This window comes from Schistocerca americana, chromosome 4 (genome assembly GCF_021461395.2).
Source record: "Schistocerca americana isolate TAMUIC-IGC-003095 chromosome 4, iqSchAmer2.1, whole genome shotgun sequence".
Classification (NCBI taxonomy): Eukaryota; Metazoa; Arthropoda; class Insecta; order Orthoptera; family Acrididae; genus Schistocerca; species Schistocerca americana.
The window spans coordinates 286,821,848-286,834,936 of NC_060122.1; the positions used below are offsets into that span (position 1 = coordinate 286,821,848).

Sequence of the window (13,089 nt, forward strand, 5' to 3'; positions counted from 1 at the left end):
GCCATTACAACCCAGTCGAGCTGGTATGGACTCACGTGAAAGCATATATTGTGGAAAAGAACAATACATTCAAAATTGCAGATGTTGAGACACTTACACATGAGGCAATAGACCGCATCTCAACATCTGCATGGGCAGCTTGCATAAGACATGCAAACAAACTGCAAGATGAAGATTACAACAGGGAAATTGGCAGGGACACGGTTATGGAACCAATCATCATAAATCTTGCTGAGTCTGATTCATCTACATCAGACTGCGAAGACGATGGCGTGGATTTCTTGCTGTGATGTATCTAAGAACCAATTACTGCTACTTATGACGTTGTGTGACCGTGCCTGCAGCAGCATAAAAAATTAATAGAAGCTCAAGTTTCGTCTTTGACTTCATAACAATGCCGTTTTCTTCATAAAACATATTTCGTTCAGTTAAGTAGACATACTGTAACACCACAGCAGGTTGCCCAATGAAAGTAAATTAGCTTTTTGTAACACATTAAACGATCTATTTCTGATATCCTTATGGTCACAAATTATTAAAACTTGAAAATGCTTTTAAATGTATTTGATCACTGTGGCTGCCTAATGTAAGTAATGCAAAAATTCATTTGATTAACGAAACAAATTGTTGTCGTTCAAAAGACAGAACATTAAACATTGACAGTAAACATTGAAATAATGAATCTACGTCATGATTACTGACAAAATAGTGTATATATTGTGAGTGTATGCTTTCCCGGCGTATACAGCTGGCGAAGAGTTCTCGGGCTTCCAGCCGGGTGGCGGTGTCTTCAAACAGCGACGTTTCGACGAGTGACATACTCATCATCTTCTGACGAAGTCAGAAATATAAAAAAATTAGAGTTTTTAAGAAAGTTTTTACAAATCTGAAAACAGTATAAAGTTTTGCATATATACCTTGCTACCACATACAGTGGTTTTCTTGATTTTTTTATGATTTTCTTTACAGCTATTTTTCTTTCAGAGACTGTCATATTCAACCATATAGAACTTAATGTAGAGAAATTATCTATCTTGATTTTTATACGTTGGAAATGTTGTGATTGAGTTCAACATCAATTAATTCTATGTGGAAGGTTGTGTGTGTGCAGGTGTAAGGATTCTCATTACTAAGAATGCAATTCTTAAAGTTCACTGGGGAACAATGTTTATGCTAGCGCACCGTCAGCTGTCTCCGTGCGTGAACTGACAGAAGGAAATTGGCAGCGTCGCAACGTATCTTCCCTCTCTCTGTGTGCAGAATGCGTAACACTCCTGCCTTTGTTGCTTCTCTCCATTCTAAATGCTTTGTTACTAGTGGCCAAATGCCTTTGGCTGTTTAGTGTAGCCTGTGTTGTTCAGTCTTTCTCAGACTCTATTGGGTATGTCCTTCAATACAATGGCGTCGTCGGTCTGAATTTTCTGTGTTCCTAAAAGCATGGGGTTTCTTGAGTTGGGCATCTGTATCAAATAATACAAGACATTTTTGTGTTTATTTACTCTGTCATGCTGCAGATGGTCATGGTTGCCCCACACACTGCCTATGTAAACCTGGATCAGAATAACAAAGAGATTGACATCTAGCTGTTCACAGCGCTGCTACTATAGCGACAGCGACAGTCAGAGAACATGCTTGCCCGTGCCTCCTGTTCTGCTCACCATTGTCAAATCTTTGTTCACTGTTGTCAAATCTCTCTGCTACTGCAGGTAGCAGCCACTGTAGCCAGTTGTAGACGATGCTCACGGTCGGCAACATAAACAGTTGTGGTCCGTTTCATTGTGTGCTTTGTTTCTCAGTGTGGCAAGTTTATTTTGCTTCAGAATGTCTGAAACTTGTAGTGAAAGTGTGCAGAATGGAAAGTTCAGCTATCTACTCATGTTTCGTGTGGTCAGACACTTGAATTTGTTAGTTTGGTGTAGGAATATTTTGAGGAAGAGAGAGACAGTGCTGCAACTCTATTGCCTCTAATGAAGGTAGTCGAAAGAACTGCAGATGCCTTAAAGATACACAAAAATACTGTCATCAAAATTTGTAAGGAGAAATACTGTGCAGAATGGTTCATCCAAACTGTGGACACGTGGAGAGAAGAGGACAGAACCATGTGTAACAAACTTGGACTCTTTTTAACAAGATGCTATTCATTGCCATATATATGGATATTTTGAAAGAAAAGAACATCCATCTATAAAAAAAGCTATGTGTTACTCTTTGCAAGGCAGAGTGATTCAGTGGCAGCAAAACTTCTTTGTTAATAGTTGTCAGAGCCCTCAGTTTTCAGAATAAAAAATTAATCGACTGAAAATTATAACGGAGAGAGGTGGCATCGTAGCATGGCTTTGTCGATTTTGAAGAACAATTGTTAAAGTGCCATTTGAAGACATTGTGTGACTTGACAAAACCTGAATAAATGCTGATCGTTCTGTCAGAAAAGCCTGTACAGTTGACAGCATATGTGGAAAGTAGTGCTGTTCCTGTGCAAAGGGTGCAAGAATTATTGTGTTGTGTGCTGAAACTGCATCTGGTTTCATACCTAATTGTCTCCTTGTTTACAAATCGAAGAAAACAAACAACTGCCACGAGGAAATGAACTACAACAGTTTTCTGAAGCTGTTCAATAGCTTAAATCACCCATCTGTCATTGTAATGTATAATGCCCCATACCATTCAGTTATTAAAGATAAAGCTCCAACGATGGCAACAAAAAAGGCTGATGTAGGCTGATGTTGTTGAATGGTTGAAATGCTGCAATGTGAAAATTTAAGACGATTTATGTAAGGTGGAGCTCATTGAAATAGTAAAAAGAGTAAGCCACAGTTTCAACAGTATGTTGTGGATGAGGTAGCTAAAGAACATGGCCACGGGGTTCTTAGGCTTCCACCATAGCACTGCCACTTTAACACTATCAAAATGATTTAAGCTCAAATTAAAAGTTACCAGGCAAAAAATAACAAAAGCTTCATTGTGGCAGAAATTCAAAGACTGTTAGGGAACAAATAATGCTTGAGAAGTGGAAAAATGTTGTATGCCACACAGAAACGGTTTTTAAAGCAGCATGGAAAAGTGAAGTGAATGTCAAGAGTAATATAGAAAATGTAATTATATCCTTGGGCAGTTCCAGTGGCTCGTCCACAGACCAGAGCTCAGATAATGACATTGTCGAGGGAGAAAGAGATTCTGAACTAAGTGGCATTTACCTTTTACCTTAATTCATCTTTATTTTTGTGTTTGTATTTCATATTTTTTACTGAGTGGTGCATATTGTAATTGCACAATAAATCTCATTATTAAGGAATTTTCCTCTGCACATGTATGACTCTCTGCATGCACACTACAGTGATTGGTAAGTACACAAGCAGTTTGTATTGTTTTAATGTTGTTAGTTATTGTATTTATATGAATGATTCAGATCCATTTCAACACCCCTTACATACTGAGTGTGACAGCTGAGTGTGATTTATTCAAATTATTGTAAAAACAGTGCGCTTCCTGTTGCTTTTGTTGAGATATACAAATAATAGGGACACAGTATCATTTTATACATGGGAGTGCATTTGATAAGCCACATGGATATAATGATCCTGTAAAGTGAATTTAATACTGCACATTAAAAGGCGGTGTGAGAAGGTAGTCCAGTAAGCAACCACACAGCTGTTGCTGCTAAAGCCATAATGCACGTGCACGCATTGGCAAACCGACATCATCGCCCCTTCCACGCTCAGCTGTGCTTCACTGTCAGTCTCTTTATTATTTTGTTCCGGGTGTAGATCCAGTGTACCATATTTCATTCCACCATATTTTTTGTCTGTTTATTTTCTCCACATTTTATCCATTTCTTAATGACTGCAAAATGAATGATTTTCAGGTATTAAAATGACATTTAGGTTCTGTGATGAAAATCACAGTGATATAGTTAAGGTGACTTCCTAAAGAAGGTTTACTACATTTTACTTTGGATACCTTTATCAAGTTGTGATCATTTGTATTGCTGGTATTGTTATTACGATTAATAACACAGTCATTATTAAAACTGGTGATCTCAGTACAGCTGGAAGGCTGGAATTCATTAAATGAATCCTGAAGATCTGATTCTGGGGCTAGGGAGCTTAGAGATTTAAAGAACAAAGAATCTAATGTAACAAGATATAGGATGCATTTTGTTTTTGTTTTGCTTAAACATCATCTGTGCCATCCGGAGAGTTGTTCTCGCTCTTTCAGTCGTACTGTACGGAAATTGAACTCACCAAAAGTGAAGTAAAAAATACACAACCTTATTTCCGGCTACGCTTTTGAGCTGTCTTTGCCTAACTGTATTGCTGTCTGTAACGAACTCTTCACATAAGTGAACAGCTATAATGTTGTCGCATTGTTACACATCAAGTGAGATAAATAATGATGAAATTCAAGGTTGTAATCATATATAAGAAAATTTGTCATGACATCTTATCAATATATTTAATACATCTTTGCTTACACAATGATCTCAGGACATTTAACGGATTGTCAAGAATGCAAATATGTGTTATTCGCTCTTCTGGCATTATGCCAACATTACCAAAATTATGAATGTGTGACTTTCATTGTTGTTGCATTACAAAGTACACTTTTTTAAACTTCTGTTATAGCAGGTGTTGCGTTTTATCCTACACTGTCGCAGCATCACATTTGAGGTGTTTCCATTACAAAGGATAAAGTTTTCTGCGATTTTGCAAAATTACTCCAGGCAAATGTTGGGGTGGTTCCTGTGAAAAGGGTACAGCTGATTTCCTTTGTGATCCTTTCGTTAACGAGCTTGTGCTCCATCTCTAATGATGTCGCTGTCAACTCCCTTCTTCCATAACAGAGGACATGAAAAATGTAACTCACCAATGCACATAAGTCAAAATCATTTTAGCACATCGTGGTTTTGGAATAAGAGGGATGGTACCATAGCATGCTATTTGTTATTGCTGTTGTGTCTGATTTCAAAATATCTTTATGGATTGGTTGTATGCTGAAGCAAGAACTGAAGAAAACTTGAGCACAAAAGGATTTAATTGTACTGTCTCCAGTATTATTCTAGTATGTCACTTTTTACTCGTGTTCCACTTACTATATACATAATCTCATCATAACACTTTTTTTAATGTACTTTGCCATATTTTTTTGATTTTCATCATTTTGCCATTTATTTAACTAGATTATTTCCAAGCATTTATTTGCATTGATGTGCATTTATCCATAAATATTGTACGCCAGGAAACTTTCTTGTATAACAATTTTTTAATGGTGTTCTTCCTTTCTGTGTCTGAATGTTGTCTTGTATTTGTCACAGATTAGAGACATACGAAAATGCTCGTAAGGTCCTCAATAAAGCAAGAGAAAATATACCTACTGACAGACAGATTTGGACAACTGCTGCCAAACTTGAGGAGGCCAATGGGAATAATCATATGGTGGAAAAGATCATTGAGAGAGGTAAGCAGATTCATTGCAAAATGCCTCTGGCTAGAAATCGTCCACTTTAAAATATTATTTCACAGTAACAATGAAAGTTTTATGAGACAAATAAGCCAGTTGTAATTTAATGAAAATATTCTCCTTGTGTTTCCCACATTTTTGTTGTTGTTGTGGGCTCCAGTCCAAAGAATGGTTCAGTGCAGTGCAGCTTTGCATGATAGTCTATCCCGTGTGAGTCACTTCATTTCTGGATAACTGCTGCAACCTACACCCATTTGAATGTGCTCTCTGTAGTCAAGCCTTTGTCTCCGTCTACAATATTCATCTATCACATTTCCCTCCACTGCCATATTTTCTCACATTATCATATATTTTCCTCTTTTTGCAGCAATAACATCTCTGAGCTCAAATGGTGTAGAAATCAATCGTGAGCACTGGATTAAAGAAGCAATAGAAGCTGAAAAATCAGGTTCTGTTCACTGCTGTCAAGTATTGATCAGAACCATAATTGGACATGGTGTTGAAGAGGAAGACAGGAAACACACTTGGATGGATGATGCAGAGTCTGTAAGGAACCACTTTAAAACAATAAAATTTATAGCATTTGAAAAATTAAACTAATGTTTTAGTGACAGTATTGTGAAAAGGATAGTTGCTACTCACTGTATAGCAGAAATGCTGTTTCGCAGATAGACACAACAGAAAGACTGTCAGACGAGTAAGCTTTCAACCAAAAGGCCTTAATCTTAATTCGAGAACATACATGCACAAACACACTTGCAAGTGCAACTCACACATTCACATGTCCAAAGTATCTAGCTGCCGAGGTCAGACTAGCCTCGGCAGGTCCTGTCTTTGTGAGTTGCATTTGCATGAGTGTGTATGTGTGTGTTGTCTACTTCTGAAGAAGGCCTTTTTGGTTAAAAGTTTACTTGTTTGACGGTTTTGTTATTGTGCCTATTTGCAACTCAGCATCTCCACTATATGGTGAGTAGCAGTTATCCTTTTCATAATACTGTCATTATTCTATACTGTATTTTTCCCATTTTTTTAAACAAATGATTTAGATTCCACTTTGCTGCTTGGTAGAATGACTTCAAACTTATAAGTGAAACTTCACAAGAACACATTGTTGGTGATAGATAAACAGGGAATGAATTTAAATTTTTAAGTAATTCTTAACTTTTTCTTGTTGTTCAAGTTGTCTCATTAGTATATGTCCTTACAGACCAGAAAAATAAAACGTAAATCTAACACTGTTGAGTATAAGGTGCCAAAATTACTTTTAGTTATTAACAATTGTAATGCATCATTGTATTTAGAAAAGAAATGTGACTAGGATAACAGCAAAATCTAAAACTGCAATTGGAATACAACCTGGAAATGAAGGTTTGATGCTAATGGTAGCAATATATTTGTGGTGATCTGCCAGGTGTTCTTGGAGTGGCTGGTGCTTTTCAACAAATCTGGTTGGAGTCTAGGCAGTGAGTACGCATAATAACACAAGTTACAATACCTGAAGAAGAGCACTTGGCAGTTATCAAAATATTTTACATGAAATGGAATCAACAGTTCTGCGGCACCCAAAAAACTTGCCATTAAGCATATTTATTGCTTTTAAAAACTCATTAAAGTGTGATGAGATACATAGTGTCAGAATTTGAGATAATTTTATACTCTGTATTGAAAATGTGAAAGAACTCATCCCTTTTCTGGTAAAAATGAGGTGGTTACTTGAAACAATGAAGCATACCTCGTGATAGGAAAAAGTCACAGCTCATTCCAGTCTTAGCGTTACAAGATAATTGCATAGCATTACAGACCTACCTCATTGGTGTACGGCAATTGTAGAATCATGGATTATATTTCATGCTTGTACTTGATGATTTTTTGGAACAGAATCAACAACATAAATGTCACAAGCACCAGTCACGTGAAACAGTGTTTACTCTGATCATATGTGAGATCCAAAAGGCTGAGGTAGCAGACTCCAGGTTGGTACTGTGATTCTTAATTCCAGAATCATTCAAAAATTTTGGTGAAATACATGAAATACGAGAAGAAGATGAGTAGTCCTTAAGATCATTAAGTGTAATACAATGTACATAGATAAATGAAAAGACCTGGTGTTGTTTGATTGGCAATCAGTCAATTTTCAAGGAATGATCACATAAATGTGCCTTTGGGAAAGGCAGATGCAAACCATGGGGGACTGTAATTTTCCCAAGAAGGAGGTTGCTTAGAAAACTCTTATTTTGCCAATTCTTGACCATTGTTAATCCAAGTTTTAATAATGGGAAACAGAAAAGATTCAAAGATTGCTGAATATTTTGTCATGGGTTTGTATAGTTAGCAGGAACACAGTACAGAAATGTTCAGTAGTCTCCAGTGGGTGATATTATGGAAAGGCACTGCACATCAGAGAAAGACTTGTTCTTAAAATTACAAGAGGCTATGTTCCAATATGATTCAAGGAACACAGTGCTTCCTCAAATTTACATATCACATAAAAAGAAAGAAAAAATCAGAAAAGGAGACTGTAGCCCTATGTATGGCAGGTACTGACTGCATTCCTTCCTTTACACCATTGCAACTGGAAGAAGGGAAAGTGACTGTGGTTTACTCTCTGCTGCATGCTGTGTGGTAGCTTGTGATGAACAGATGTAGATGTAATGTTGTGATGTTATAAACTGTTGCACATGTCCTGTTTCTTTACTGACTTTACTGTTTTATGTTTCAGTGTGCACAACAGGGAGCATATGAATGTGCTCGTGCCATTTACGCCCATGCACTTGCAACTTTTCCTAGTAAAAAATCAATCTGGCTCCGTGCTGCATATTTTGAAAAGAATCATGGCACCAGGGATTCTCTGGAAGCACTACTACAGAGAGCAGTAGCACATTGTCCAAAGTCAGAGGTTCTTTGGTTAATGGGTGCCAAATCTAAGTGGATGGCTGTAAGTGTACTATTGTTGTTTGCCTTCCCTCTTATATAAGATATACGAAAATGTTGTCAGTACTATCCAAAGTATTATAAATTTCTGTGGGAAAAATTAGTATCCAAGCAAAAGGTAGAATTTGTAGATGAAAGGATAGAAGTACTGGCATATTGAATGTTTGAGTCACGTTTAGAGGTAATCTCAGTCATTGGTAGAGTGTCACTCTAGGTAGAAAATTGGTTTGCAGTTTTAGTTTGTTAGAAAGGTTACACATTTGGTGGCTGTATGAATTATGTGGTTACGTGTCAGTTCTTTGTATTGAGAAAAATGTGTTAAATGTTTTTAGTGTCAGAAAAATTCTATATGGTACATTTGAGATCAGTTATATTAGAATCTGACATAAATATTTCTTTGTACAATAGTATGAAAAGAACAAAGATTGCTACGTATCACATATAGGAAGCACTGAGTGACAGGTAGGCAGTCAAATGAAGACTGCTAGATAATTATAAATTGTAGGACTAAGTCCTTTATCACATGTAATTGTGTTTGTACAATAGTTGTGTATAAGTAGTCTTATTATGTGAAAAATTAAGAGCTTTATCCAGAAATTTCACTTAGCTGTCTCAAGGATAAATATAATAGGAGTATTGTCAATCAGTGGCACAGTGTTGGCACAGGAAGTTGATTATCCTTATGAAAACTTAATCTACAGTAGTGTTAGTGCTTTTTTTGTGTCACTTTACTAGAAAAGGAGTGTTGCAAAAACAAAATATGTGTTATTGAAAGAAATATACAAAGCTTTGTCTTGAACAGTTAATTTTGAAACTGAGAGACTAGTAGAGTTTACTTTAAATAAAAAATTAACAACTTTCCAGAATCTACTGCTTTAGACCAGACTTTTTATGTTCTGTTATAACTTTCAGTTTACAAAGCAAAGTTTCGTCAATGCATCTTTGTATACTCCCACTTAAATTGAACTTAACATACTCATCTCTATGCGTCCTGCCAATAAGATTTAGATTTTTAATGGTTTCATGAAGTCACTTAAGAAAAATGCTGAGAAGGTTCCTTTGAAAAGGACACACTCAGTTTCATTCACCAGTCCAAGCTTGTGCTCTGTCTTCAATGACCTCATCATCAGTAGGATGCTAAAGACTCATCTTTCTCCCATCTGGAATCACATGGAGTGAGATCCTTAATATTGTGCTTTCTTCCGCAATCATTTGGAATGAGTTGCTTAATTGTTTGCAGTTCATGTAATTTTAGTAATGAAATGGCTTTGCTTGTTAAATCATTGGAGCTGTAGGTTGCCACAGTGAAACTATCTTTGATTGATCAACCACTAATGTTTCTTTACGTTAATTGTTGTTTGAGAATATTTTAATAATTAAGAATATGGCTATACTTCATACACACATAAAAAAAAAAAAAAATTGCATCACCTCAATTCCGAGAGTTCCGGAACATGTACAGAAAATTGGAATAGACATCTACATAAACATCATTTCTGCCCTGTTGTATTGCTCATGAAAACCACACATTGCATGTTGTACCACCACACAGCGAGACCTACAGAGGTGGTGGTCCAGATTTCTGTACACACCGGTACCTCTAATACACAGTAGGACATCCTCTTGCATTGATGCATGCCTGTATTCATCATGGCATACTATCCACAAGTTCATCAAGGCACTGTTGGTCCAGATTGCCCCACTCCTCAATGGTGATTCAGCGCAGATACTTCAGAGTGGTTGGTGTGTCACGTCGTCCATAAACAGCCCTTTTCAATCTATTCCAGGCATGTTTGATAGGGTTAATGTCTGGAGAACATGCTGGCCATTATAGTTGAGTGATGTCGTCATCCTGAAGGAAGTCATTCACAAGATGTGCACAATGGGGGTGCGAATTGTCGTCCATGAAGATGAATGCCTCACCAGTATGCTGCCAATATGATTGCACTATCGACCAGAGGGTGGCATTCACGTATCGTACAGCCGTTATGGCACCTTCCATGACCACCAGCGGCGTACGTCGGCCCCACATAATGCCACCCCAAAACATCAGGGAACCTCCACCTTGCTGCACTCACTGGACAGTGTGTTTAAGGCATTCAGCCTGACTGGGTTGCCTCCAAACACATCTCTGACAATTGTCTGGTTGAAGGCATATGCGACACTCATCAGTGAAGAGAATGTGATGCCAATCCTGAGCGGTCCATTAGGCATGTTGTTGGGCCCATCTGTACCGTGCTGTATGGTGTCCTAGTTGCAAAGATGCACCTCGTCATGGACGTCGGGACTGAAGTTGCACATCATGCAGCCTATTGCGCACAGTTTGAGTCATAACACGATGTCCTGTGGCTGCACGAAAAGCATTATTCAACATGGTGGTGTTGCTGTAAGGGTTCCTGCGAGCCATAATCCGTAGATAGCGGTCATCCACTGCAGTAGTAGTCTTTGGGCGGCCTGAGTGAGGCATGTCATTGACAGTTGTTGTCTCTCTGTATCTCCTTCATATCCACTGTGGTCGAGGGGTAGCGTCTTTGATTCATAATCAAAACGTCTTCGGTCCCGGGTTCGATCCCCGCCACTGCCTAAATTTTGATAAATAATCAGCATTGGCGGCCGAAGACTTCCGGCATAAGAAGTCAGCTCATTCTGCCAACGGCCTTGTCAAAGAGGGCGGAGGAGCGGATAGAGGTTCAGGGCACTCTCTTGTCCCAGGGGTGGGAAATTGCCCCTAAAGGCAGAAGAATCAGCAATGATCAACGACATGAGGATGCAGAAGGCAATGGAAACCACTGCATTAAAGACACGTAACGTGTATCCACAGGACATGTGGCCTGTATTTGAAGAAGTGTCATGATGATCTCTCCATTGGCAAAAGATTCCGGAATAGTCCCCCATTTGGATCTCCGGGAGGGGACTGCCAAGGGGGAGGTTACCATGAGAAAAAGATTGAATAATTAACGAAAGGATAACGTTATATGAGTAGGGGCGTGGAATGTCAGAAGCTTGAACGTGGTAGGGAAACTAGAAAATCTGAAAAGGGAAATGCAAAGGCTCAATCTAGCTGTAGTAGGGGTCAGTGAAGTGAAGTGGGAGGAAGACAAGGATTTCTGGTCAGATGAGTATCGGGTAATATCAACAGCAGCAGAAAATGGTATAACAGGTGTAGGATTCGTTATGAATAGGAAGGTAGGGCAGAGGGTGTGTTACTGTGAACAGTTCAGTGACCGGGTTGTTCTAATCAGAATCGACAGCAGACCCAACACCGACAACGATAGTTCAGGTATACATGCTGACGTCACAAGCTGAAGATGAACAGATAGAGAAAGTGTATGAGGATATTGAAAGGGTAATGCAGTATTTAAAGGGGGACGAAAATCTAATAGTCATGGGCGACTGGAATGCAGTTGTAGGGGAAGGAGTAGAAGAAAAGGTTACAGGAGAATATGGGCTTGGGACAAGGAATGAAAGAGGAGAAAGACTAATTGAGTTCTGTAACAAGTTTCAGCTAGTAATAGCGAATACTGTTCAAGAATCACAAGAGGAGGAGGTATACTTGGAAAAGGGCGGGAGATATGGGAAGATTTCAATTAGATTACATCATGGTCAGACAGAGATTCCGAAATCAGATACTGGATTGTAAGGTGTACCCAGAAGCAGATATACACTCAGATCACAATATAGTAGTGATGAAGAGTAGGCTGAAGTTCAAGACATTAGTCAGGAAGAATAAATACGCAAAGAAGTGGGATACGGAAGTACTAAGGAATGACGAGATACGTTTGAAGTTCTCTAACGCTATAGATACAGCAATAAGGAATAGCCCAGTAGGCAGTACAGTTGAAGAGGAATGGACATCTCTAAAAAGGGCCATCACAGAAGTTGGGAAGGAAAACATAGGTACAAAGAAGGTAGCTGCGAAGAAACCATGGGTAACAGAAGAAATACTTCAGTTGATTGATGAAAGGAGGAAGTACAAACAGGTTCCGGGAAAATCAGGAGTACAGAAATACAAGCCGCTGAGGAATGAAATAAATAGGAAGTGCAGGAAGCTAAGACGAAATGGCTGCAGGAAAAATGTGAAGACATCGAAAAAGATATGATTGTCGGAAGGACAGACTCAGCATACAGGAAAGTCAAAACAACCTTTGGTGACATTAAAAGCAATGGTGGTAACATTAAGAGTGCAACGGGAATTCCACTGTTAAATGCAGAGGAGAGAGCAGATAGGTGGAAAGAATACATTGAAAGCCTCTATGAGGGTGAAGATTTGTCTGATGTGATAGAAGAAGAAACAGGAGTCGATTTAGAAGAGATAGGGGATCCAGTATTAGAATCGGAATTTAAAAGAGCTTTGGAGGACTTATGGTCAAATAAGGCAGAAGGGATGGATAACATTCCATGAGAATTTCTAAAATCATTGGGGGAAGTGGCAACAAAACGACTATTCACGTTGGTGTGTAGAATATATGAGTCTGGCGATATACCATCTGACTTTCGGAAAAGCATCATCCACACAATTCCGAAGACGGCAAGAGCTGACAAGTGCGAGAATTATCGCACAATCAGCTTAACAGCTCATGCATCGAAGCTGCTTACAAGAATAATATACAGAAGAATGGAAAAGAAAATTGAGAATGCGCTAGGTGACGATCAGTTTGGCTTTAGGAAAAGTAAAGGGACGAGAGAGGCAATTCTGACAGT

The 13,089-nt window shown here is 38.5% G+C and overlaps 1 protein-coding gene across 1 annotated transcript in view; it reads left to right on the plus strand.

Moving 5' to 3' along the window:
• The window catches only part of LOC124612471 (pre-mRNA-processing factor 6), a 75,125-nt gene that overhangs the window by 34,306 nt on the left and 27,730 nt on the right, over positions 1-13,089 (plus strand). The window contains exons 11-13 of the mRNA XM_047140700.1: positions 5,312-5,454; positions 5,825-6,003; positions 8,177-8,392. Coding sequence (XP_046996656.1) covers positions 5,312-5,454; positions 5,825-6,003; positions 8,177-8,392 — 538 coding nt within the window. The remainder of the gene's footprint in view (positions 1-5,311; positions 5,455-5,824; positions 6,004-8,176; positions 8,393-13,089) is intronic.